This window comes from Zophobas morio, unplaced genomic scaffold (assembly GCF_036711695.1).
Source record: "Zophobas morio isolate AGI-343-1 ecotype UQ-CSIRO unplaced genomic scaffold, CSIRO_AGI_Zmor_V1 ptg000016l, whole genome shotgun sequence".
Taxonomy (NCBI): domain Eukaryota; kingdom Metazoa; phylum Arthropoda; class Insecta; order Coleoptera; family Tenebrionidae; genus Zophobas; species Zophobas morio.
Window position 1 is genome coordinate 598,977 of NW_026972121.1, and position 27,269 is coordinate 626,245.

General features: G+C 33.5%; 1 protein-coding gene across 1 annotated transcript in view; it reads right to left on the reverse strand.

The window, feature by feature from the left end:
• The window catches only part of LOC135129479 (acid sphingomyelinase-like phosphodiesterase 3b), a 266,257-nt gene that overhangs the window by 103,300 nt on the left and 135,688 nt on the right, over positions 1-27,269 (reverse strand). The window contains exon 2 of the mRNA XM_064056628.1: positions 14,976-15,035. Coding sequence (XP_063912698.1) covers positions 14,976-15,035 — 60 coding nt within the window. The remainder of the gene's footprint in view (positions 1-14,975; positions 15,036-27,269) is intronic.

Below are 27,269 nucleotides of genomic sequence, written 5' to 3' on the forward strand. Positions count from 1 at the left end.
GTGTTCGATTAATCATAATATGAAGAATTTCGGAAAAGATCTGTCTTAATTTTTGTTGTTTATCCTTCACTACACTTCCTTTACAACGTTTCGCCGGAAAAATATCAATATCAAATTTTCCATAAATTTTTAGATTTCCTCATAGTTTTTCAGTTCCTTACAGATCGTTTCAGGTCCTTTCAAATTTTTCCAGATCGTTTTAGATCCTTTCAGATCCCTGCAGACTATCCCAGATTCTTCCAATCTTTTCTAGATTCATCCATATTCTCTTGAATTCTCTCAGATTCTTGCAAGTTTATCAAGATTCTATTAGATTCTTCTTTTTCTATATTCTAGAATGACTGCTAGAATCCAGACAGATTCCTTCCGATCCCTTCCGATTCTTTCTGATTTTTCCCGATTCTTTCAGACGCTTTCACAATCTTTCATTTTTACGACTCCTCCTTTCGGTTTCTTTTGGATTCTTTTTGACGTTTTTCAGATTGTTTCAAAGACATCGCTCGAAGTCCTTAAGATTCTTTAAATTTTTTTAGTTCTGTTCAGATCGTTTCAGATTCCTGTAGGTTATTCCAAATTCTTCCAGATTCTCTCGGATTCTTTCACGTTCCTTCTGAGACTTCTTCAGATTCCTTTAGATTTTTTCCAATTCTCTCAGAACCTCATGAAAATTTTCACGTTTCAGATCGTTTCAGATCATTACAGAACTTTTCAAATTTTTCCAGATAACTTCAGATCCTGGTTAGATTCTTATAGCTTCTCCTAGAATGTTCCAGATTCTTTCTAGGTTTTTCGAGATTATTCAAAATTCTTCGAGATTTTCATTACCATTCTTTCTCACGGATTCTTTTGGATTCTTTCTGATTTTCTCTTTCAAATTCATTCGAATTTATTTAGATCTTTTTGGATTATTCCGGATTATATTGAATGGTTTCGGATTGTTTCAGATTTTTTCGAATTTGTTCAGATCCTTTCCGACACATTGTCAGAAATCCTCAAGATCCTTTCAAATTTTTCAGTTCTATTTAGATTGTTTCAGATCCTTACAGGTCTCTGCACACTGTTCAAATTTTTCCAGATTTTTCTAGATTCTTTACATTTTTTTAGATTCATTGAGATTCTTGGACATACTCTCAGACTCTCACAGATTTCCTCAGATCTATTTAGATTCTATCAAAGTCCTTTAGATTCCTTCCGAGTCTGTTTTTTCAAATTTATCAGTCGTATTCAGATCGATTCAGATACTCCCAAATTCTCTCAGATTCTTTCAGAATCCTTCAGTTTTTTTTCCAATTCTTTCAGATTCTCAGAATTTTTCACCTTTTTTATAGATCGTTTCAGATCCTTCCAAAACCTCTGAATTTTTTTCATATCGCTTCAGATCCCTGCAGCCTCTTTCAGATTGGTCCAGATTCTTCAAGATTCGTCTAGATTCTTCTAAACGCTTATAGATTCTTCTAGTTTCTTCTAGAGTCTCTCAGATTCTTCGAAATTCTACAAAATTTTTCGACATTCCTTCAAATTCTCTTAGATTGTCCAGATTTTTTCATTTTCTTTACGATTCTTCCTTTCGGGCTCATGTGGATGCTTTCCGATTCTGTGTTTTAGATTTTTTCGAATTTTCTTTGTATCCTTTCGGATGTTTTTGAATGCTTTCGAATTGTTTCATGTTTTTTCTAATTTTTTCAGATTATTTTAGGGACACCGTCTAGAATCCTCAAGATTCTTTCACTTTCCATTTCTATTCACATCGTTTCAGATTCTTACAGGTCTCTGCAAACTGTTGCAAATTTTTCCAGATTCCTTCAGATCCCTTCATATTCCTTCAGATTCAGAAAATCTCTCAGTTTTTTTCCGAATCTCTCAATTTCTCTTAGATTGTCTCAGATTTCCTCGAATTCTTTCAGATTCCTTCAGTTCTCTCCCAATTCTTTTAGATTCTAAAAATGTTTCACCTTTTAGATCGTTTCAGATCCTCTGCAGCGTCTTTCAAAATGGTCCAGATTCTTCAAGATTTTTCTAGATTGTTCTATATTCTTATAAACGCTTATAGATTTTTCTAGGTTCTTGTAGATGCTTCCAGATTCTTCGAAAGTCTTAAAAATTCTTCGAGATTTTTTCAAATTTTTTCATTTTTTTTGCGATTCTTCATTTCGGGTTCTTTCGGATTCTTTTTGTTTTTCTCTTTTAGATTCTTTCGAATTTTTTTAGATTTTTTTAGAGACACCGTCGGAAATCCTCAAGATACTTTCAAATTTTTCATTTCTATTCAGATCGTTTCAGATCCTTACAAGTTCCTGCAAACTGTTCCAAATTTTTCCAGTTTCTTCCAGATTTTTCTAGATGCATTCGAGATTCTTTCACATTCCTTCAGATTCTTTCAGACGCTTTCAGATCCTTTCATTTCTTATGACTCTTTCTTTCGGTTTCTTCTGGATTCTTTGTGATTCTTTCAAATTTTTCGGATTCTCTCGGATTATTCCAGATATTTTTAGATGGTTTAGGATTGTTTCAGATTTTTTCGAAGTTTTTCGGATTCTGTCGAAGACACCGTTAGGAGTCTTCAAGATTCTTTCAAATTTTTTAGTTCTATTCAGATCGTTTTAGATCACTGCAGACTCTTCCAAATTCTTCCACACTCCTCCAGATTTTTCTAGATTCTTTAGATTTTTATACATTCATCGAGATTCTTGGAGATTCTCCCAGATTCTCACAGATTCTCCTAGATTTATTCAGATTCCATCAGAGTGCTTCAGATTCATTCCGATCCGTTTTTTTAAATTTTTCAGTCCTATTCAGATCGATTCAGATCCTTACAGGTCCCTGCAAACTCTTACATAGTGGTCCAGATTCTTCAAGATTCTTCTAGATGCTTATAAACGCTTATAGATTCTTCTAGGTCCTGCTAGATGCTTCCAGATTCTTTGAAATCCTTCAAAATTCTTCGAGATTCCTTCAGATTCTCTTAGATTGTCCAGATTTTTTCATTTTCTTTAAGATTCCTCTCGGGTTCTTCTGGATTTTTTTTGATTCTATCTTTCAGAATCTTTTGAATTGTTTTAAATTTTTTTTAATGCTTTAGAATTGTTTCATGTTGTTTCTAATTTTTTCAGATTCTTTTAGGGACACCGTGGGTCCTTTCAAATTTTTCATTTCTATTCACATCGTTTCACATCCTTATAGGTCCCTGCAAACTGTTCCAAAATTTTCCAGATTCTTCCAGATTTTTCTAGATGCATCAAGAACCTTCGAGATTTTCTCAGCTTCCCTCAGATTCTTTTAGATTCCATCAGATTCATCTAGATGTTTTCATACGCTTTCAAATTCGTTCATTTTTTATGACTCTTCCTTTCGGTTTCTTTTGGATTATTTTTATTCTTTCAAATTTTTTCGGATTCATTCGGATTTTTCCAGATTCTTTCGAAGTTTTTCGGATTATTTTTAAGAATTTTATTCAGATCGTTTCAGATCAGTGTAGACTCTTCCAAATTCTTCCACATTTTCCCAGACTTTTCTAGATTCTCACAGAGTCTTTCAGATTCATTCCGACTCTGTTTTTTCAAATTTCAGTCCTATTTAGATTGATCAGATCCTTACAGATCCCTGCAAACTCTTCCAAATTCTTCTATATTCTTGGAGATTCTCCCAGATTCTCTTATTTAGATTGTCTCCGATTCCCTCAGCTTCCTTCAGATTCCTTCAGATTCTGTCCGAATCTCTCAGAATCCCTCAAACTCTCTGAGATTGTTCAGATTTTTCATTTTCTTTGCGATCCTTCTTTGCCGGTTCTTTTGGATTCTTTCTAATTTTCTCTTCAGATTCTTTCGAATTTTTTCAGATTCTTTTAGGGACACCGTCGGGAATACTCAAGATTCTTTCAAGTTTTTCAGTTCTATCAAATCGTTTCAGATCCTGTAAACTGTTCAAAATTTTTCCAGATTCTTCCAGATTTTTCTAGATGCATCGAGAACCTTCGAGATTTTCTCAGATTCCCTCAGATTCTTTTAGATTCCATCAGATTCATCCAGATTGTTTCACAGGCTTTCAGATTCTTTCATTTTTTACGACTCTTCCTTCCGTGTTTTTTTGGATTCTTTTTTATTCTTTCCAATTATTTCGGATTCTTTCGGATTTTTCCAGATGTTTTTAGATGGTTTCGGATTGTTTCAGATTCTTTCGAAGTTTTTCGGATTGTTTCAAAACATCGTCAGGAGTCCTCAAAACTCTTTCAAATTTTATTCAGATCGTTTCAGATCAGTGCAGGCTTTTCCATATTCTTCCACATTCTACCAGACTTTTCTAGATTCTCACAGATTCCCTCAGATTCTATCAGAGTCCTTCAGATTCATTCCGAGTCTGTTTTTTCAAATTGTTCAGTCCTTTTCAGATCCCTGCAAACTCTTCTTGTAGATTTCCTCAGGTTCCTTCAAATTTCTTCAGATTCTTGTAGATTGCTTCAGATTTCTTCAGATTCTTTGAGACTCTTTCAGTTTTTTCCAATTCCCAGTAAACACAGTTACGTCGTAGCGATGTTAATGCCACTTAACTCTGTCTACGATCTTGTTAGCTGTTACATCCCAAACTGCGTACATTTGCTTTCCCTGTGCTATGTAATGTAATCAACAGTGACCCATGCGTGGAACATACTGGTGACATCCACATTGTTTCAGACTAGAGACGTGCTCGCTGGTACATCATCATAACGTTGTGTTAGTATGTCGCTATATTCTCTATATTTTGATGTATCTGTTACGTTTTATTTTAAACGCCAATATAACGCATTAAATGGACATAGACGTTACGTATATATCGCAACATCGTAAACATATGACTCTCAGTATATTTTATTAACATGATCTATGCGATATGAATAGGCATTTCAGAAAGTCTAGTTACCATTTAGGGATATGGAAATGGAGAGTAAAATTTAGAGCTTATTCTTTCAGATTCTAATAATTTTTCACCTTTCAGATCGTTCCCAATCTTTTCAACTTTTTTCATATCTCTTCAAATTCCTGCAGCCTCTTTCAGATTGGTCCAGATTCTCCAGGATTCTTATAGATTCTTCTAGGTTCTTCTAGATACTTCCAGATTCTTCCAAATTTTTCTAGATTCATCGAGATTCTTCGAGATTCTTTCCGAATTTCCAAATTTCAGAGTCACCCAGATTCCTTTGATTCTATTCGAATCTCTCAGATTCTCTCGGATTCCTTTAGATATCTTCAGATCGCTTCAGATCCCTGCAGATTTACAGATTCTTCTAGATGTTTCTAGATTCTTCTAGATTCTCACAGATTCTTCGGAATTTTTCACGTTTCTTCATACTTATTTAAGGCAAAAATCCGAATTTGTGGTAAATAACAATAACTTTTCACGATGATTTTCAACATATTAAAAAAATCTATTGGCCATGTATGTAGTTCATTGCTGAGGCATTGCCTCATCTGCCTCATAGGCCAATTAATATCAGAAGTATGCACTGACGATAAATTAGAAGATTAATAGTTACGACTCAGAATTCTCATCAACAAGATTTAAAACGCTCTACACTGTTATTTTTTATTTTTTTACCGATCAAATTACTGTAAAGCTAATACTTGAATAAAACACGAAATCAACAACAGAGATCCTCCAAGATTTAACAATGTTGTAAATTTGCTTGCAGCATTCCGCTCTCAGTGTTATAATTTTCAAACCACAATGAAAACGCGATTCCTGAATATTATTTTTTCAGTGGTCGTAAATAGTAAAAAAATTATGAAAAATGAGGTACGATAATTGTGATATTTTTGACCTCGTGGACGTTTCGGGTTCAACAACAAGAAAAAACGAAATCGATAAGTCTGTTCAGACAGAATTCCGGGAGGCATAAATTAGTACGGGGCCAATAAAAATCAAATAATAAAAGCAAAAACCTGTTTCTGGAAGTTTGTGTATTGCGTGCAGTATTTTCGGCAATAACTCCAATAATTACCCCAACAATGTCTGCTATACATGCAAGAGTATGTTTTTTGTCCGTTAGAATAAAATAATAATAAAGAGAAAACTAGACAAAAGCAGCGCTTACAAGCGCCCAGAATAGTACAGAACGAACAAAACAGCCGAGAGTCGTCATTGTCTAAAATTCGTTTTAAACAGAAAGTTGTCTGCGAACCGTTTCTTGCGAAAGCAATTTCGAATAATATAGTTCATTTCCTCTCTTAAAAGCATCCACTTTGGTGTTTTTCTCAAGGGTGGGCTTAACATGATAAAAGACAAATATTGTGGTGACTTTAAAAGTTTTCTGTAACAAAACGTTTCGTGATTGTTGGAGGGTTCCAGATCGATCGGCTTGATTTATCGCAGTTGATATTAATTCCACGAATATTATCTGCGCCATCAGAGCTCGTCATTTTTTCATTTAGTTGACAGCCGAAAATATCAAGTGTGGATAATTGGCGGTTCGCATGTAGTTTCGCAATTTTTCTACCCGGAGTTGGGTCGTCGGCGTCGCTTTAAAAAATTTTACTCGGCGATGTCGTATTTTGTAATGTGACACCACTGTCGTGTGAAGTGCACAAAGAATTCCAAAACGGCCAAATAGTGGATTTTAGGTTCGGTTATTCAATCACGTTAATGCATCTTCCGACTAGTTCATTTATAAAATTTTCCCGTGAAAAACTCACCGGAAAATACAGAAACTTTCTTTTGTTGCCTTATACCCAATTACTCAAAAGATTAATAGTTTTCCCTGCAAATCATCAATATCTACTTGTCGGACTTTCTTTCTCCACGTTTTTTTTCTGTATGCGTTCTTCTGACAAAACAAATAGTCCCTATTTATCCACTTTCAACCCACGTCTTTATTTCGAAAATTAATCGTCCGCGCTTTCTAGTCTTAATTAATTAGAACCCAACCCTGATTTATGCAAAAATTATCCGGAAAATGGGTAACTTGGTAAGAAAAAGGGTCAATATACTCGGATGGTCCTCGGCGAGACGCGCCAAATTGCTTATGAATATTATATCAAACGGCCGAATGCGCTTAATGTTTACTTGTGTTTAAAAATCAAAAAGCCGCGAAATTGGATTTTCGGCAGAAGAGGCTCTGTCGGATGGGATGCTGAATTATTGAATAAACCTCATTATTGCTAGCCGGATTTAAAATCCGATAGAGGTTAACCCCAGATGCGTTCTTTTTATCGACTCCAGATCACACAATACGTGCTCGATGAAATTTATTGGTGGGATTTTAATTGCTAACGGACGTTTTTACGAAAGAGAGGTTGTCCCCTAGGGCGTTCGGACGCCACTTCGACTAATCGACCGCCGCAGGAGGAACGGGAAGACTTCCTAAATTGGAATAATAGATTCGGAAAAACTACGACTTTCCAGAAAAATCACTAGATTTTCTTGTCTGAACGAAACAAGTGGTACATTTCTGGAAACAAAAGTATTCGCCATCTGTTGCACCTAATTTGGCGTTTCCTGTATTTTAATTTAAAAATAAACCTTATTTTATATATTTATAGACGTTAGTTATATTTTTTAATGAATTAAACCTGGGAAGTATCAAAGTTTATTTTTAGAATAAAATTACCCTACAAATATTTAATTAATTCATTAGTGTATTATTACATTTAAATATAATAATAGCAATTGTTAAAGCATGTATTTATTAAATATTAAACATTCTCTGGCATTGAACTAACAATCTGAAATAAAATACCTTTTCTATTTTTAAAATGACAATAGGTTGAAAGTTATTTCGACAGAACTTCCCTAGACCCTTATTATTATTTATAGTCGAACAAATACAATTTCGAAAAATTATGATCAACTTTAACTTTGAGAATTCTTTTTTTTTTTCATATCTATAAACAGTTTTTTTTTTTTTATAACGTCACTAACATTTTAGCAAGGGCACATAATATCAATTTCTAGGATTGATATATTTTTGAAATTTCCAGAAGTTCCAGATTCTCTAAATATTATAAAAATATCGTTCTTCGAAAATGCCAGAGTTCAACATTTTCTTCAGTTTTCGAGTTTTCTAGGTCTTCCAAATTTTTCATACTCTCTAGATATTTCCACAATTCCTAAAATTAATAGACCCCAAGAGTCTTTAAGGCTTTGAAATTTTTGGAATCTCTGGAACCTTTTTTGTTTTGTTTAGAGTCTTTGGAATCTTTAAAATTTTTGTCATGTTAAAAGTTAATGCGTGTTTTACAAATTATAGAATGTTTGAAATATTCGGAACATAATTTTAAAAACCTTTTGCTGTGAGTCTTTAGAGTTTTTAGAATCTCTGGAGTTTTCAGAGTCCTGAGAGTCTTTATAATCTTTGGAAATTCGAATAGTTTAGAATTACTAAAAATTTTATAAAGTTTAGATTTTTTATAATTTTTAGGAACATTAATACTTCCACGATCTTTACAATCATTAAGATTTTGTTCGATGTTTCTTCTATTTCGAACAAAAACATTAGTTTATTTAGCATCTTTGGTGTCTTTACAATTCGCAAATTCTAGTGTATGAAAACTTTAAGATTTTTAGAATATATATGTCGAGTCTTTAGAATTTTTGAAACCTTTTAAATATTTCAAACATTTGGAAACTTTGGAATTTTTAGAATATCTACATCTAAAATCTTAATAGTTTGTAAACCTTTGAAATTTTGAGATTTAATTAGTTTTTATTTTCTTTTAATTTTTGGGAAGATTTCTAGGTCTATCACATTTTTCCCACACTCTTTAAAATTTTTTCAGATTTTCTAAAAGTTGTAGATCTCAAGAGTCTAAATCTTTGGAATTTTGGAATCTCTGGAATCTTTAGTCTCCAAGACTTATAAGTAAGATAATAATTCACGGCCTTCAGTGCTTTTAGGATTTATAAAAATTAAAGAAAGCATTTTTCCTATTTTTCCGATTCTTAGGTCTTTAACATTTTTGTTTTCTTAGAAGATGTATCATTTACCAAAATCAGCCTTATCTTATCAAAAACTTGCCCCGCCCACCCGCCCTCTAGTTTCTTAGAAGGTATATCATCTGCCAGAGTCACTTTTATCTTAGCGACTACTAGCGCCAGCCACCCACCCTTTATTTTTTTAAAGAGTATGTCATTTACTAAAATCAGTCTGACGGTAATAAGTACTAGCCCCGCCCCCTCGATCTCTATTTTCTTAGAGGCTATGGAATTTGCCACAATCAGTTTTATCTTAGCAAATACTGGCTAAGATACGACTGATTTTGGCAAATGATATACCTTCCAAGAATAGAGAGGGTGGGTGGGCGGGGCTAGTAGCTGCCAAGAAAAGACTGATTTTGGCATTTTAAGAGTTCAAGCGATTTTAACAAGTTTTAGATTCTTTGGCTTTTTGGAATTTCGCTAGAAACTTTAGAATCTTCCAAGTATTCGAAAGAGAATTTTAGTTCTTGAACCCTAGAGTCCTTAGATCCTTTAGAGCCTATATAATCTTTAGTCTTTAGAGTATTTTCTTAGAGGATATATCATTTACCAAAATCAGTCTTATGGAATTTGCCACAATCAGTTTTATATTAGCAAGTACTAGTTAAGATACAACTGATTTTGGCAGATGACATACGCTCTAAGAATAGAAAGGGTGGGTGGGCGGGGCTAGTACTTGGTAAGATTTGACTGACTTTGGAAAATGACATACTCTCTGAGAAAATAGAGGGTGGGTGGGCGGGGCTAGTACTTCGTAAGATAAGACTGATTTTGGCAAATGACATACCTTCTAAGAAAAGAGACGGTGGGTGGGCGGGGATGGTAATTGCTAAGATAAGACTGATTGTGGCAAATGACATACCCTCTAAAAAAAGAGAGGGTGGGTGGGCGGGTCTAGTACCTTCCAAGATAACACTGATTTTGGCGAATGATATACCTTCTAAGAAAAGATAGGGTGGGTGAGTGGGGCTAGTAGCTATTAAAATAATCGTTATCGTCTCCAAAACTTACAAGATAATAATTAGGGTGTTCAAGGCGTTCAGGATTTTTGTTGTCTTTTAAGCCTTTGGAATTTTTAAAATCTTTGACATTTTAAGACATCACGCGATTTTTAGAATCTTTGGCTTTTTGGAATTTCTCTAGAACGTTTAGAATCTTTCAAGTATTCCAAACAGAATTTTAGCTTTTGACCCCTAGAGTCCTTAGATACTCTCTAAAATTTTTAGTCTTTAGAGTATTTTCTTAGAGGATGTATCATTTACCAAAATCAGTCTTATCTTATCAAAAACCTGCCCCGCCCACCCGCCCACTAGTTTCTTAGAAGGTATAGCATCTGCCACAGTCACTCTTGTCTTAGCGAATACTAGCGCCACCCACTCTTTATTTTTTTAAAGAGTATGTGATTTACTAAAATCGGTCTGACGATAATAAGTACTAGCCCCGCCCCCCGCCCTCTATTTTCTTAGAGGGTATGGAATTTGCCCCAATCAGTTTTATCTCAGTAAGTACTAGCTAAGATACAGCTGATTTTGGCAGATGACATAGCCTCTAAGAATAGAAAGGGTGGGTGGACGGGGCTGGTAGCTGCCAAGATAAGACTGATTTTGTCAAATGAGATCCCTTCTATGTAAAGAGATGACTGGTGGGCGGGGCTAGCACCTGCTAAGATAACACTGACTTCGGCAAACGACAGGTAGCTGCTAAAATAATGGTTACAGTCTCCAGGACTTACAAGATAAAATTAGGGTGTTCAAAGCGTCCAAGATTTTTGTTGTATCTAAAATCTTTGGAATTTTTAAAATCCTTGACATTTTAAGACGTCATGAGATTTTTACAAGTTTTAGAATCTTTGGCTTTTTGGAATTTGTCTAGAACTTTTAGAATCTTTCAAGTATTCGAAACAGAATTTTAGCTTTTGACCCCTAGAGTCTTTAGGTTCTTTAGAATCTCTAAAATCTTCAGTTTTTAGAGTATTTTCTTAGGAGATGTATCATTTACCAAAATCAGTCTTATCTTATCAAAAACCTGCCCCGCCCACCCGCCCTCTAGTCTCTTAGAAGGTATATCATCTGCCACAGTCACTCTTGTCTTGGCGAATATTAGCGCCACCCACCCACCCTTTATTTTTTTAAAGAGAATGTTATTTACTAAAATCACTCTGACGGTAATAAGTACTAGCCCCGCCCTTTATTTTCTTAGAGGGTATGGAATTTGTCGAAATCAGTTTTACCTTAGCAAGTACTGGCTAAGATACAACTGATTTTGGCAGATGATATACCTTCCAAGAATAGAGAGGGTGGGTGGGCGGGGCTAATAATTGCTAATGTAAAACTGACTTTGGCGAATGACATACCTTGTAACAAAAGAGAGGGTGGGTGGGTGGGGCTAAAAGCTGCTAGAATAACCGTTACAGTCTCCAAAACTTACAAGGTAATAATTAGGGTGTTCAAGGCGTTCAGGATTTTTGTTGTCTTTAAAGTCTTTGGAATTTTTAAAATTTTTGACATTTTAAGACGTCATGCGATTTTAACAAGTTCTAGAGTCTTTGGCTTTATGGAATTTCTCTAGAACGTTTAGAATCTTTCAAGTATTTGAAACAGAATGTTAGCTTTTGACCCCTAGAGTCTTTAGATTCTTTAGAATCTCTAAAATCTTTAGTCTTTAGAGTATTTTCTTAGAGGATGTATCCATTTACCAAAATCAGTCTTATCTTATCAAAAAGCTGCCCCGCCCACCCGCCCCTATTTTCTTAGAAGGTATATCATCTGCCACAGTCACTCTTATCTTAGCGAATACTAGCGCCACCCACCCACCCTTTATTTTTTTTAAGAGTGTGTCAATTATTAAAATCATTCTGACGCTAATAAGTACTAGCCCCGCCCCCCCGCCCTCTATTTTCTTAGAGGGTATGGAATTTGCCACAATCAGTGTTATCTTAGCGAGTACTAGCTAAGATACAACTGATTTTGGCAGATGACATACCTTCTAAGAATAGAGAGGGTGGGTGGGCGGGGCTAGTAGCTGCCAAGATAAGACTCATTTTGGCAAATGAGATATTCTCCATGTAAAGAGAGGGATGGTGGGCGGGGCTAGCATCCGCTAAGATAACACTGACTTTGGCAAATGTGCTAAAATAATGGTTACAGTCTCCAAGGCTTACAAGAGAATGATAATTAGGGTGTTCAAGGCGTTCAGGAATTTCCCTAGAACGTTTAGAATCTTTCAAGTATTCAGAACAGAATTTTAGCTTTTAACCCCTTAGAGTCCTTAGATCCTTTAAAGCTTTTAAAATCTTTAGGGTATTTAGTCTTTAGACTCTTTAGAGTTTCTCAAAGCTGTGGAAATTTTTAACACTTTGAGAATTACTAGGAGTTTTATAAAACCTAAAATTTCTGCCATTTCAAGCAGCACCAGGTTCTTTACTGAGAGAGATGTCCTGATGGCGATTTCGAATTTGTATTTGGTGGAAGATTATCAACAATTTGATGCCAGTTTTCAGCCGATTGAACAAATTTTATTTATTTTTTTGGAAAATTTAGGAAAATTTTGAATTCACTTTTCGTATTTAGTTAACAAAGTATCGTGACTTCTATTTTAGATTTGTAACTGGCGGAAGATTTTCTACAATTTGGCATCAATTTTCAGCGGATTAGGCTAATTTTAACAATTTTTTTTGAAACTTTTTGACAATTTTGAATTCACTTTTCGTGTTTATTGGAACAGATATCCTGACAACAATCTCAGACTTGAAAAGGGTGGAAAGTTATCTACAATTTGACACCAATTTTCCGTTGATGGAATCAATTTTAATAATTTTTTTGGAAATTTTTTGAAAATTCTGAATTCACCTTTCGCATTTACTGAAAGAGGTATCGTGATGGCGATTTCGAATTTGTATTTGGTGGGAGATTACCAACAATTTGATGCCCATTTTCAGTCGATTGAACAAATTTTAATAATTTTTTTGGAAAATTTTGAATTCACTTTTCGTATTTAGTGAACTAGATATCGTGACTTCGATTTTGGATTTGTAACTGGCGGAAAAGTTTCTACAATTTGGCACCAATAATCAGTGGATTAGGCTATTTTAACAATTTGTTTTGGCAAATTTTTGGAAATTTTGAATTCACTTTTCGTGTTTATTGGAACATATATCCTGTCGGTGATCTCAAATCTATAACCTGCGAAAGGTTCTCTATAATTTGACACCAATTTTCAGTCAATGGAACTAATTTTAACCATTTTTTAGAAAAATTTTGGAAATTTGGAATCACATTTTACGATTTCGGATTTGTAATTGACGGAAGAGTATCGACAATTTGACACCAATTTTCAATCGATTGAACCGATTTGAACCAATTTTTTTGAAAATTTTTGAAAATTTTGAATTCACTTTTCGTGTTTATTAGAATAGGTATCCCTACGGCGATTTCAGATTTGTAACTGGCGAAAGATTATCTACAATTTGACACCAACTTTCGGTGATTGTATCGGGAGATTTAACCACTTTTTTGAAAAGTTTTTTGGAAATTTTGAATTCACTTTTGGTGTTTATAGGAACAGATGCGCTGACGACGATCCCAGATTCGTAACTGGCGGAGAATTATCTACAATCTTCCATTTTGATCATTCATTCTTATTGGCTCTTAAGAACGGAATAGAATCTAGGACTACATTTTTTTAATACAATTGAATTTTTACTAAATTGTTTCATCATTTTTAATTACCAAACAGATAATCTCCTCAAAATTTTTGCATGGTTAACGTCACTTAAATTTTATAAAGTAACATATTCCTATACTTGTGGTTTATGAATCCACCTTGATTTTTTACCCTTCCAGATTTTCCCAAAAAAAAATCAAATTATATAATCACCATTTAAAAAAATGGTTTGAAGTTTCCCTCGTCCCCGAAATACAGTCCAAAAATCCAGTTTTTCGCAAAATTGTAAAATTTTATTTAATGAAATTCGTTATTTTATAACACAATGGCAGGAAAAGTACTCTATCAAATTTTACTAAGTATATAACTTAAATGCCCAAGATAAAAAACTCAAGGCGGATTCATAAAGCATTTAAATGGCGTTTAATAAGCTAAATTTTGAAGAGACGTTTTCAAATTGCTGATTGAGATGATTAGCACAATTTTGAGATAACGTCATCGATTTGTTGGAAGGGTCTAAACGAACAAATTTTGCTTAACGATTATTGTTATTCAGTTTTGAAGTTTTTCCAAAAATTCTATATGTCTAGGGTGAAAATTCGATACGGATTCAAGTGCAGGCGTGACATTAAAAAACACTTTTTATTATAAATTTTGGGGATGACGTCATAAGACATGATATACAAAAAGTAACAACAATCGGTCGGTAGTTTCGGAGATTAGTTGTCTAATAAAAATGGATACAGACACCAGACAGACAGATACACGGAACTGGAAAACGGCATAACAGAGTAGAATCTGGTTGAAAATTATTTTAAGACAATTTATTACAAAACGCAAGCTGAAATCCTAATTAAAAAAAACGCACTAGCAGCAACTTTATTACCCTCGTTGTTTAACACCGAATTGTCTAACCAGATACAGTTAGTAATTCCCGTTATCTGGAACTGTTCATTATTTTGTAACGTTTCGTATGATTTGTTGGCCGACCCTTCCACCATAAAATTTTATCGCAAATAAATAAAATTTAAAATCATATTTTACCCCGCTGAGCAATAATTTACTCTTATAATACCACAATAAATTGGCTTCATCCCCATCTGCTATCTGCCCTCGTAAAAATTATGTTAAAAATCCCTGTTTTTACTGAACAGTTATTGTTTTTCCCATTAATCAACCCCGAGGTCGGCAATATTTGCTAAATGCAGGAAATGAAAACTTGTCAATCAAAATTATGTTTTGAACGATAAAAGTAGTAGGGTTCTGATTGAATGACGGCATTAATTTATTTGTTGGCTGGACTTTGTAAATAATTTGGTCGCTTTACCTGTTTGTTTGGAAACAGGGGGGTTTTTCAAAAATCAGCGTACCTTTTTTTGCGTCTCCGTGGTGGGGGTTGAAGTGAATGTCGGTGATGTGCCAGAAGTATGCTGAAACAAGAAGAAATGTAAAGAAATTTGTAAATACACGTATTGTATTTAGTGCCAATAGCCTGCCGATTATCGTTTTCCCTCTAACGCCACGCAATTACTGTCTGCTTAACACAATCACTTCCAAATAAACCAACATCACGTATATTACACAAAGTTCATTATAACGGATCGACATGATTAATTTACATAAGAGAATTGTTTATCCTGGATCAATTAAATTAATTTATAACGTAATATGCAAGAGTAAGTGCGATAATTAATTCCTGGTTTAGTGGTAATATGTGACGTAAATCATCGACACGAAAACAAACGTGCTTCCGGTATTAGCCCTGATATTGATATATCAACATCAGGGGAAAAACTCGGCTTTCGGCACGTCTGATGTCGTTAGTCATCCGGAAATCGGGCGTCCTTATACACACCGGATTTTTCCGGGTGACCGGAACCGACGCGAAACGACCCACCTTGGCGATACTACGGATTTCGAGTTTTATCTGCGCTGGCCGCTTGTTATTGTTATGATATAGGTTTTCCATGGCGATCGATCGCCGCATCGCTGAAATTCTGTAATGTCTCACGATGTAAGAGAAAATATCGGAGCGAAGAACTTGTAATCGAACAAATGAAAAATATCACATTTAAGAGATTAGTATAAACGAAACTGTAATTCTTGATGGAGTGCTTTTAACAGGATGAAAAGCTTCTTGTGTTGACAGACTTTCCTACATGATGTACTATTCGTTTTCCGGGCCGGCTGCGAGCCACAATAACATTCTACGTTAAACGTATATAATGCCGGGTCTAAATATAAATACAATGATAAAGGATTCCGTGCTGCTGTGTATTTATTTGCTCAGACTTGTCCGGGGGAAGGTCGTAGGTAGACCGATAACAAGAAAATCGACTGAGCCATATAATGAAAAATTACGGTGTTATTTTTTTGCTGAGCTATAAATTACGAAACTCCGTTTTAACTTTTGTTTGTGCTAGAGTTACTAGAGTTCGTATTAAGAGTTTTCAAGATGTTTTTCAAACGCCATTCAAATTTTATAAAATAACATGTATTGTAAGTGTAATATCCTATACTTGTGGTTTATGAGTCCGCCTTGATTTTTTTGCATCATTGCATTTTGTGCGAGTATACGAACACTCACATGTGGGGAAGTCCGTGGTCGTGTTGTAAAAATGTCAAAATTTGAGAATTACGTACTGTATATCCAATAATAATGAAATTATAATTATCATAGTAAGAAATACTTGCCTAAAATAATAAATTATAGGGTTTGTTTTTACTTCCTGAGCGTAAGCAGAGTCTTCCGTTTCCATTTTTTTGGAAAAATTTTAATTCGCTTTTCGTGTTTATTGAAACGGATATTGTGACAGCGATTTTAGATTTGTACTGATGAAAGATTATCTGAAATTTGACACCAATTTTCAATCGATTGAACCAATTTTAACAAGTTTTTTGGAAAATTTTCGAAAATTTTGAATTCACAAACAGCATCTACAATTTGACACCAATTTTGAGTGGATTGAGTCGATCTAAAGCATTTTTTTTTTTTGGAAAATTTTCGAAAATTTTGAATTCGCTTTTCGTGTTGATATCCTGACGGCAATTTTAGATTTGTAACTGATGAAAGATTTTCTGAAATTTGACACCAATTTTCAATCGATTGGACCAGTTTTAACAAGTATTTTGGAAAATTTTCGAAAATTTGAATTCACTAGTAGCATCTACAATTTGACACCAATTTTGAGTGGATTGAACCGATTTAAAGCATTTTTTTTTTTTGAAAATTTTCGAAAATTTCGAATTCGCTTTTCGTGTTTATTGAAACTGATATCCTGACGGCAATTTTAGATTTGTAACTGATGAAAGATTATTTGAAATTTAACACCAATTTTCAATCGATTGAACCAGTTTAAAACAAGTTTTTTGGAAAATTTTTGAAAATTTGAATTCACTAGGAGCATCTACAATTTGACACCAATTTTGAGTGGATTGAACCAATTTAAAGCATTTTTTTTTTTTGGAAAATTTTCGAAAATTTCGAATTCGCTTTTCGTGTTTATTGAAACTGACATCCTGACGGCAATTTTAGATTTGCAACTGATGAAAGATTATTTGAAATTTGACACCAATTTTGAATCGATTGAACCAGTTTTAACAAGTTTTTTGGAAAATGTTCGAAAATTTGAATTCACTAAGAGCATCTACAATTTGGCACCAATTTTGAGTGGATTGAGCCGATCTAAAGCATTTTTTTTGGAAAATTTTCGAAAATTTTGAATTCGCTTTTCGTGTTTATTGAAACAGATATCCTGACGGCAATTTTAGATTTGTAACTGATGAAAGATTATCTGAAATTTGACACCAATTTTCAATCGATTGGACCAATTTTAACAAGTTTTTTGGAAAATTTTCGAAAATTTGAATTCACTAAGAGCATCTACAATTTGACACCAATTTTGAGTGGATTGAACCGATTTAAAGCATATTTTTTTTTGGAAAATTTTCGAAAATTTCGAATTCGCTTTTCGTGTTTATTGAAACTGATATCCTGACGGCAATTTTAGATTTGTAACTGATGAAAGATTAGCTGAAATTTGACACCAATTTTCAATCGATTTTCAATCAGTTTTAACAAGTATTTTGGAAAATTTTCGAAAATTTGAATTCACTAAGAGCATCTACAATTTGACACCAATTTTGAGTGGATTGAGCCGATTTAAAGCATTTTTTTTTGGAAAATTTTCGAAAATTTTGAATTCGATTTTCGTGTTTATTGAAACAGATATCCTGACAGTAATCTCAGACTTGTAAAGGGAGGAAACTTATCTACAATTTGACACCAATTTTTCGTCGATGGAACCAATTTTAATAATTTTTTCAGAAATTTTTTGAAAATACTGAATTCACTTTTCGCATTTACTGAAAGAGATATCGTGATGGCGATTTCGAATTTGTATTTGGTGGAAGATTATCAACAATTCGATGCCAATTTTCAGTCGATTGGACAAATATTGATAATTTTTTTGGAAAATTTTCGAAAAATTGGAATTCACTTTTCGTATTTAGTGAACTAGGTATCGTGACTTCGATTTTAGATTTGTAACTGGCGGAACATTTTCTACAATTTGGCACCAATTTTCAGTGGATTAGGCTAAGTTGAACAATTTTTTGGAAAATTTTTGAAAATTTTGAATTCACTTTTCCTGTTTATTGAAACAGATATCCTGACAGCAATCTCAAACTTGTAAAGTGTGGAAAGTTATCTACAATTTGACACCAATTTTCCGTCCATGGAACCAATTTTAATAATTTTTTTGGAAATTTATTGAAAATTCTGAATTCACTTTTCGCATTTACTGAAAGAGATATGGTGATGGCGATTTCGAATTTGTATTTGGTGGAAGACTATCAACAATTTGATGTCAATTTTCAATCGATTGGACAAATTTTAATCATTTCTTTGGAACATTTTGGAAAAATTTGAATTTACTTTTCGTATTTAGTGAACTAAGTATCGTGACTTCGATTAGAGATTTGTAACTGGTGGAAGATTTTCTACAATTTGGCATCAATTTTCAGTCGATGGAACCAATTTTAATAATTTTTTTGGAAATTTTTTGAACATTCTGAATTCACTTTTTGCATTTTTACTGAAAGAGATATCGTTATGGCGATTTCGAATTTGTATTTGGTGGAAGATTATCAACAATTTGACACCAATTTTTTGTCGATCGAACCGATTTTGACCATTTTTTGGAAAATTTTTGAAAAATCGAAAAATTGAAGAAAAGGAAAATTGAAACATTAATAAACTAAAAAACGAGAAAGTTATCGAAAAAAATTAACGAATCAAAAAATTGGAAAGAAGAAGAAATGAATCTAATCGAAAAGATGGAAATCGAAAATTTGAAGAAATGAAAAATTACAGAAACGGTTTGTACGTCTCCGTGGGGCAGTGGGTGTACGAGTGTACGAGTCACGCCATTTTCTCGAACTGTGAAGAATACGCATTTGTGGGGGTGTGTTGTAGATGAAAATGACGTCACGACACATACATGCAAAATTTGAAAACAATCAGTCCAGTAGTTTAATTTTTTATTTATTTGAAACTTTCAGCAAAACAAGTAATGCCTAAAATGTTTACTTCTTCAAATGATTTGATTTCTCTATTGTATTGTAAGTTGTTTCTGCCTCTTTGTTAAGAGTTCTAGAACCATCAGACATTGGTAAATAATTGTCGATAGCGTCTAAAGCAAAATTAGAAACATTAGTTAAAATAAATATTTCAGTGAAATTAGATACTGTAGAATCAGAGAGGTTAAAATTATTTGAATGTATAATACTTGTTGGTTTAGCATGCAGAGCGAAATTTTTTATAAATCCTCTCAAGAATTCTTTGCAGAATGTGGATCTCCTGTTTCTGTCTGTCTGTCTATCTGTTTGGTGTCTGTATCCATAATTTAAGTAATCTCCGAAACTACTGAACCGATTGTTGTCATTTTTTTGTTTGGATATTAGGGATATTAAAACTGCAAAACCGATTGCTTTGGCCCCTTCCAACAAGTTGATGAGGTTATCTCAAAATTTTGCCGAATAAATCCTATCCAAAATGTGCAAAATATGATTAGTCCATACTTGTGATTTATCAGTGCATTAAAAGTTTTTAAATTTCTCATAAAAATAATGAATGAGTCAGTTTATTTTATTGATTGGATCGGGAACGGCTCACTCCGTTTTCCCGAAAATTGACGTTTCATGGCCCCTAGAATACGCAAACATAGGTCTTTTGTTTCCATCGTTTGTGTCAAGTTTTGTATGTACTTGTATATTGGGAATATCGTGTAGATGGTAAAACTCTAACCAAAATTTGTCTGATAAAAATCGATGACGCCATTTTACAATTTTGTCGAATAAATGTACACAAATTCTAAAAATCTGACCGAATTTGTGGAAAGATTCTAAATGTTGTGAAAGTCCCGAATATTCAAACCCTTTCAAAGGTTTTAAGGCTTCCAAAAATGCCAAAAACTTTAAGGACTACAAGGATTTCAGGAATTTTTAAAAATTCCGAAAATTCCACAGGTTCCAAGCATTTAAAAATTGAAAAGATGAAACTATTTAAAATTCTAGAGATACTGAAATATCTAAAAATAATGAAAATCTGGAAGCTCTGAAAATTATCGAAATTCTAGTGATTCTAGATTCTAGAGATTCTAAAGTTTCCAGTGGTTTGAAAGATTCAAAAATTATAAAAGCTTTTACGGATTACATACTGGCCCCACCCACCCGCCCTTTCATTTCTTAAACGGTATCTCATTTGCCAAAATCAGTCTTATCTTGGCAGCTACTAGGCCCGCCCACCCACCCTCTCTATTCTTAGAAGGTATGTCATTTGCCAAAATTAGTTGTATCTTAGCTAGTACTTGCTAAGATAAAACTGATTGTGCCAAATTCCATACCCTCTAAGAATATAGAGGGCGGGGGGCGGGACTAGTACTTGTTACCGTCAGATTGATTTTAGTAAATGACATACTCTTTAAAAAAATAAAGGGTGGGTGGGTGGCGCTAGTATTCGCTAAGATAAGAGTGACTGTGGCAGATGATATACCTTCTAAGAAAATAGAGGGCGGGTGGGCGGGGCAGGTTTTTATAAGATAAGACTGATTTTGGTAAATGATACATCCTCTAAAAAAATACTCTCAAGACTAAAGATTTTAAATCTTTTAAATCTTAAAGAGATAAAAATCGTAAAGACCAGGAAAATGCTTATTTAATTTTTATAAAACCCAAGCACTGAAGGTCGTGAACACCCTAATTATTATCTTATAAATCTTGGGGACTGTAAAGATTCCAGAGATTCCAAAAATTCCAAAGATCTATAAAATTTAGAAAATCTGAAAAAATATAGAAAGTGTATGAAAAATGTGATCGACTTAGTTATCTTGAAAATATTGGAACTGGTTGAATTTCAAAATTTTGGTATAACTCGAGCCTGATAATTTTAGAAATTTTGGAAAATGTGGAAATTCTAGTCATTTTGTGTACTTCGGAAAATCGAAAAATTGGGTCAACGTCGAAAATCTGAACATTCTGGAAATTTTTAACATTTTGCAAATTACGAAGATTCCCACAAATTAAAAGAAAATAAGAAAATATTAAATCTCAAAATTTCAAAAGTTTACAAAATCGTAAGATTGTAGATACTCTAAACATTCCAAAGTTTGCAAAAGTTTGAAATATTTAAAAGGTTTCAAACCTTTCAAAAATTCTAAAGATTCCACACATTCTAAAAAACTTAAAGTTTTCATTCAGTAGAATTTGCGAATTGTAAAGACACCAAAAATGCTGAATAAACTAAAGTTTTATTAGGTTCTAAATAAAAGAACATCCAACAAAATCTTAAAAATTGTAAATATCTTGGAAGTATTAATGTTCCTAGACATTATGAAAATTCCAAACTTTATAATGTTATTTCCAAATATTCAAAGATTGTTAAGACTCTCAGGACTCTGAAAACTATAAAGATTCTAAATACTCTAAGGACTCAAACATTAAAAAGTTTTAAAAATTATGTTCCAAATATTTCAAAGATTCTATAACTTGTAAAAAACGCTTGAACTTTTAACGTGACAAAAATTTTAAGATTCCAAAGACTCTAAACAAAATAAAAATCCTCAAAATCTAAAAATCGTAAAAAATATTAGCATTAGGGATCTTGGACACCCTAATTATCATATACGTCTCAGAGATTCGAAAGATTCCAGAGATTCCAAAAATTTCAAAGATTTAAAGACTTTTGGGGTCTATTAATTTTAGAAAATCTGGAAATATCTTGAAAGGGTAAAAAATTTGGAAGACCTAGAAATCTTGAAAGACTGCTCAGTTTTCCTTCTGATCACTCATTTTATTGGACAAAAAGTGGGTTTTATATTGATAAACATTGGAATCTAGACAAAAAGGTAAAACTAACCCCACTCACCTCCGCTTTTGAATATCTTTGTTTTTTTTTGATTAGATGAAGACTGAAGTGAAGTGGCGAATTAGGTTTAAAAAATTCAAAATGTGAAACCTTCTCGGGGGTACCAAGTGGCTTTTTATAAGAATATTCACTAGGTGTGAAAATCCCACTTCTGCCACCAATTTATTAAGGGGCCTGAGGGGTGCGATTTTGTTTCTCCATCGAAAAAAACCCGTTAGCGATAAAATCTCGTTTGCTGATTGGTTGAGATGCTACATTTCTGTCACATTTCTCGATTCTGTCACGAAATCAAGTCTTCATGGAACGATCTTTTCTCGATAGCTCTGAGTAAAGTGATAAATTTTGGAGACATAACCTCGAAATTTATGTCAAAATAGAAGTTCAAAATCGTAATTCTGAGTTATAAACTCTTAAAATTAAGGTATTTGTAAACTTTTGAGCATTTAATAAGCTTATATGCAAAGAAGAAATGCAAACTTTTGCATTTAAAACCTACGTAATGACATTTAATTTATCGCTTCGATCGAGAAACAAAATCGCACCCCTGGACTTCCACTAGTCTAACGAGTTTCTGATATGTAATTTCGACCACTTTTTACAATAAATATGAAGTGTTTTTATACACAATTATTGGAAAATAATTGGTTAAAAAACAAAATTTTTATAATTTCAGTAAAATTATTCTTCATGCATATTTTATTATTGTCGTTTTTTGTGACAAAAAATCGTTGTGCGGTGCTGAAACTTCCCCGAAGGAACCAATGAACAGCCGATGTCTCTATTCACGTTTCCTTTTTTTCAAAAGCAGCTTTGTATCCCACAATTCTTTACTAAATTTGTGACCACCTGCCGTATCGCTTCCATGTTTCTCATTTACGTCTTGAAAACATCCCAGCGCAAATCCCGCACGGCCCCTATTGCAAATGCAGCAATTTTCAGCTTTGATGGGCGCAGCCTCTCCTCTCAACCAGATACACTTTCGGAATTTTTATCTTACCTTTCCCCAAGAATCCTGCTTCTGAAACAGAGATGTTGAAGAGCTGTCTAGCTCTTTGATCCTTTCATGTGTAAATGCGCGCACAATACTGATTTCGCCTCAACGCCACTGTATTTTGTTTCGACAGATAAATAAAAATTTTACCGACTTGCTGACACATTCCGCGTATATTTTGGATGGTCGTTTTATAAATTTACACCATTCATCTTGCCTGAAAGCTATAAAATGAAATCGTTGCGAAAAAAGGGTGCTCCCACTCCAGCGACTTTGGTTCAAAGCAAAAACGAATTATGAACACAAAACGGCGTTTAATTAAAATCTAAAATTCTCTAGAAACTCAATCGTTTTGTCGCTCTAATAACCGTTTTCGTTCTCTAGGGACAGTAATTAAAAACGGTGATAATAAGATTTAAGCTCTGGATGGCTCGCTGTTATTATAGTATGGAGGATAGTCGGAGAGCTATTTTAGCGGAATTGCGTTCAGAATGGGAAAGCACTGAGTTGCTATAAATTCGCGATAGGGGATAACGATGGTATTAGCAATAAGTTTAATCCGAGTACGGTTTATATGACACCTAGTTTCGCAGCTGCAAAAAAATGTAATAAGCGACCGTTCGCTTGAAAATACCTCAGTCCGGTGTCTCCTTTATGATAATTCAAGCGGAAAATTGTACAAATCCGTGAAAAATTCATCTCCAGTGTACAACGGAAAATCGACACGTATTCCCATGTTTCCCAGTAAATCCTCGTTACCTCTGCCGTAATTTCTCCCAGGAATTAGCAACATCGACAACTCGCACATTTTCTCATTACCTCCAGTAATTTTCATCGCAAAACAACCCATCAAAACTTTCTCGTTTTGTGCAAAAAGCAACAGGTTTTTGGTCCCTCTGTCGGATCGAAGGGAAGAAGAATCTCCGAATAAATCACTAAAATTCCATTTGCATGTTTTACGGTGCTGGTTGTTTGGAAATTGATTAACATCGTCGTCAAACCTTGATTAAAATCACATCCCCTTATTAAAAGTTCCATTTGGTTTAATGCAAAACACATTTCTCGACCCAAATCACTCAACATAGGCATTTTGATGAAAGATACCGAAATTCCCTTTATGGAAAAGGAAACTACATCCGAACGCACGAACGCTTTGACGAATTGTGTGTTTAAACAGTATGTTAGGCATTCTCTTGGTCGACCGACCAATATCGCGTGTCTGACGTGCATAAAAGGTCGGAGCTTTTATATCTGCTCGTGCAATGGCATATTTCCATTACAGTAGTAACGTTAATGAAGAGATAACAGCAATTTGTTGAAATTACACAGTTCTGATTTACGAAGCCAAAACTAAAACAAATCATAAACAATTTCGTCCCCTAACTTTAAAACTCAACATTTTGTGAACTGAAACAACCACAAGCAATAAAGGTGAACACAATTGCTATCCGACTTTACATATTTGAACAAAGAACAACATTTCTGTTACACAAATTGCACCCAATCTTATATATTTTTTTACAGATCTCTACTCATCATTACACCGCTGAAACTCGGCTGCGCTGTCCCTTTTTCTCTTGAAACACTGTTGTTTTATCACATTTTTATTGTTCGCCGCTTCACAAAGAACAACGAACCAGAGAAGTATTTACTTACATCGTGCACGAACTTACTGGAAGAAATTACGAGCACAAAAGCAAAAAGGTTCACTTAAAGAAATTGAATCGATTTATAATGCTACAATTGCAATAAATTTCTCTACTCTGAAACCCTATTTTCTTTCAGAACCTCTTCACGGATAATTAACGCGTTACAGAGGTTTATTACGTTTCTACACTGTGGAAACTGCTCCTAGAGTAAATTTCGCCCACCGAATTGCATACTTATTTACGGGTTTTCCTGTACGATTAGGACGCATTTTACTCGCTCGTGGATCAAAGGACTTTTTATTTCCATTTTCGTGCGGTTTGAAACGTAGCTCGCCGAATAAATGTTTGTTCGTTTCGAAAGTAAAATCAAACATTTATATAAACAGCCGAAGTGAAAACAAAAAATGTCGCCTGGGGAGACGAAGAAGTTTAATAACAGTAATTTATTTATTTAAAATTAAATCACTAGCGAAGACGCAAAAAGTAACAAAAAAAAACAGTAAGGCAATTATGATAAAAATTAAGGCGGATTCATAAACCACGAGTACAGGTGTAAATTATTTTATAAAATTTAGATAACTTTTACTACCCACAATGATGAGAGCACGTACTTTAAGCGTCAGCAAACGTCGAGAAAACATGAAAGTAGCTTACGCCCGGGAAGTAAGAAGTACCCAAAAACATAAGATCATATTAAAATCATCATGCGTAACAATAATGGTAACAACCTGTGAAAAGTATACAAAATAACCTTCAAAATGAAAATCCAAGTACCCCAATATACCGTGTGATTTTTCAACTTTCTGCTCCAGTTGGCCACGCCGCGTACGTCAGTAGTGCAATTGAAGGCTGACGTAAGCGTCATGGCCAACTAGAGCAGAATTTAAAAAATTACCCCATACAAAACATGATTGTCACATAATTATTTATTTATATTTGGATTTAAATTTCATTTGAACGGAGTGTAAAGACAATTTATATTTATATTTAATTTTTTTCTTACTATAGCTTACATACTATATGAATTGTAGTTATATTTTGCATAAATTGGAGAAATTCCTTAATCAGGTATTATTATTATTACTATTATTATTAATCATGTTTTTTTGTACAATAAAATGAGTGATCAAGAGGAAAATCGGGTGGGTGGGCGAATTTTTTGTAAGCATAAATTGGGCCACTTCACAAAAGGTAATTAAATTTTCATCTCATATTAAATTAAAAAATTGGTTGAAAGTTATTTCGACAGAACTTCCCTAATCCCTAAAGTACAGTCGAATAAATACAACTTTAACTATGAGAATTCTTTTTTTTTCATCTTTATAGTCAGTTTTTTCATATATTTTTTTTTGATAACATCATTAACATTCTAGCAAGGGCGCACATATCAATTTAGTATTAATAGATTTCTTAGAGTTTTGGCACCTTTGGAATCCTCGAAATCTTTGAAATTTAGAGAAGATTTTGAACTTTCACAGTATTTGGAATATTTTGACAAATTCAGTTAAATGTTTAGAATTTCTAGAATAGAGTAAATTTTTGAAATTTCCGGAAGTTCCAGATTTTCTAAAAGTTATACAAATATCAGTCTTCGATAATACCCGAATTCAACATTTTCCCTGGTTTTCAAGATTTCTAGGTCTTCCAAATTTTTCACACTTGCTAGATATTTTCAGAATCTCTAAAATTAATAGACCCTAAGAGTCTTTGAATATTTGACATTTTTGGAATCTCTGGAATTTTTAGAATCTCTCAGACGTGTTTTGCCACGTTAAAAGTTCATGCGTTTTTTGCAACTTATAGAATCTTTGAAATATTTGGAACATAATTTTAAAAACTTTTTCAACGTTTGAGTTCCTAGAGTATTTAGAATCTTTATAGTCTTCAGAGTCCTGAGAGTCTTAACAGTTTCTGGAAATTGAGATATTTCAGAATTACTAGAAATTTTTTGAAGTTTAGAATTTTTATACTTTCTAGGAACATTAATATTTCCAAGACCTTTACAATTTTTAAGATTTTGTTGGACGTTTCTTCTATTTAGAACCTAACACTTAGCATCTTTGGTGTCTTTACAATCCTCAAAATCTAGTGTATGAAAACTTTAAGATTCTTAGAATGTCTTTACAATTTTTGGAAGATTTGAAACCTTTTAAATATTTCAAACATTTGGAAACTTTGGAACTTTTAGAATAACCACAATTTTAAGATTTTGTAAACTTTAGCAATTTTGAGATTTAATATTTTTTTATTCTCTCTTAATTTATGGGAGTTTTCGCAATTTGTAAAATGGACAAATTTTCCGAAGTACACAAAATGAGCAGAATTTCATATTTTCCAAGATTTCTAAAACTATTATCAGGCTTCAGTTTTACCAGCAGTTTAAAATTCAACCTTTTCCAATATTTTCAAGATTTCTAGCTCTATCACATTTTTCCCACACTTTCTATATTTTTTGAGATTTTCTAAAATTTATAGTACTCAAGAGTCTAAATCTTTGGAATTTTTGGAATCACTGGAATCGTCACAATCTCCAAGACTTATAAGATAATAATTAGGGTGTTCAAGGCCTTCAGTGCTTTTAGGATTTATAAAAATTAAA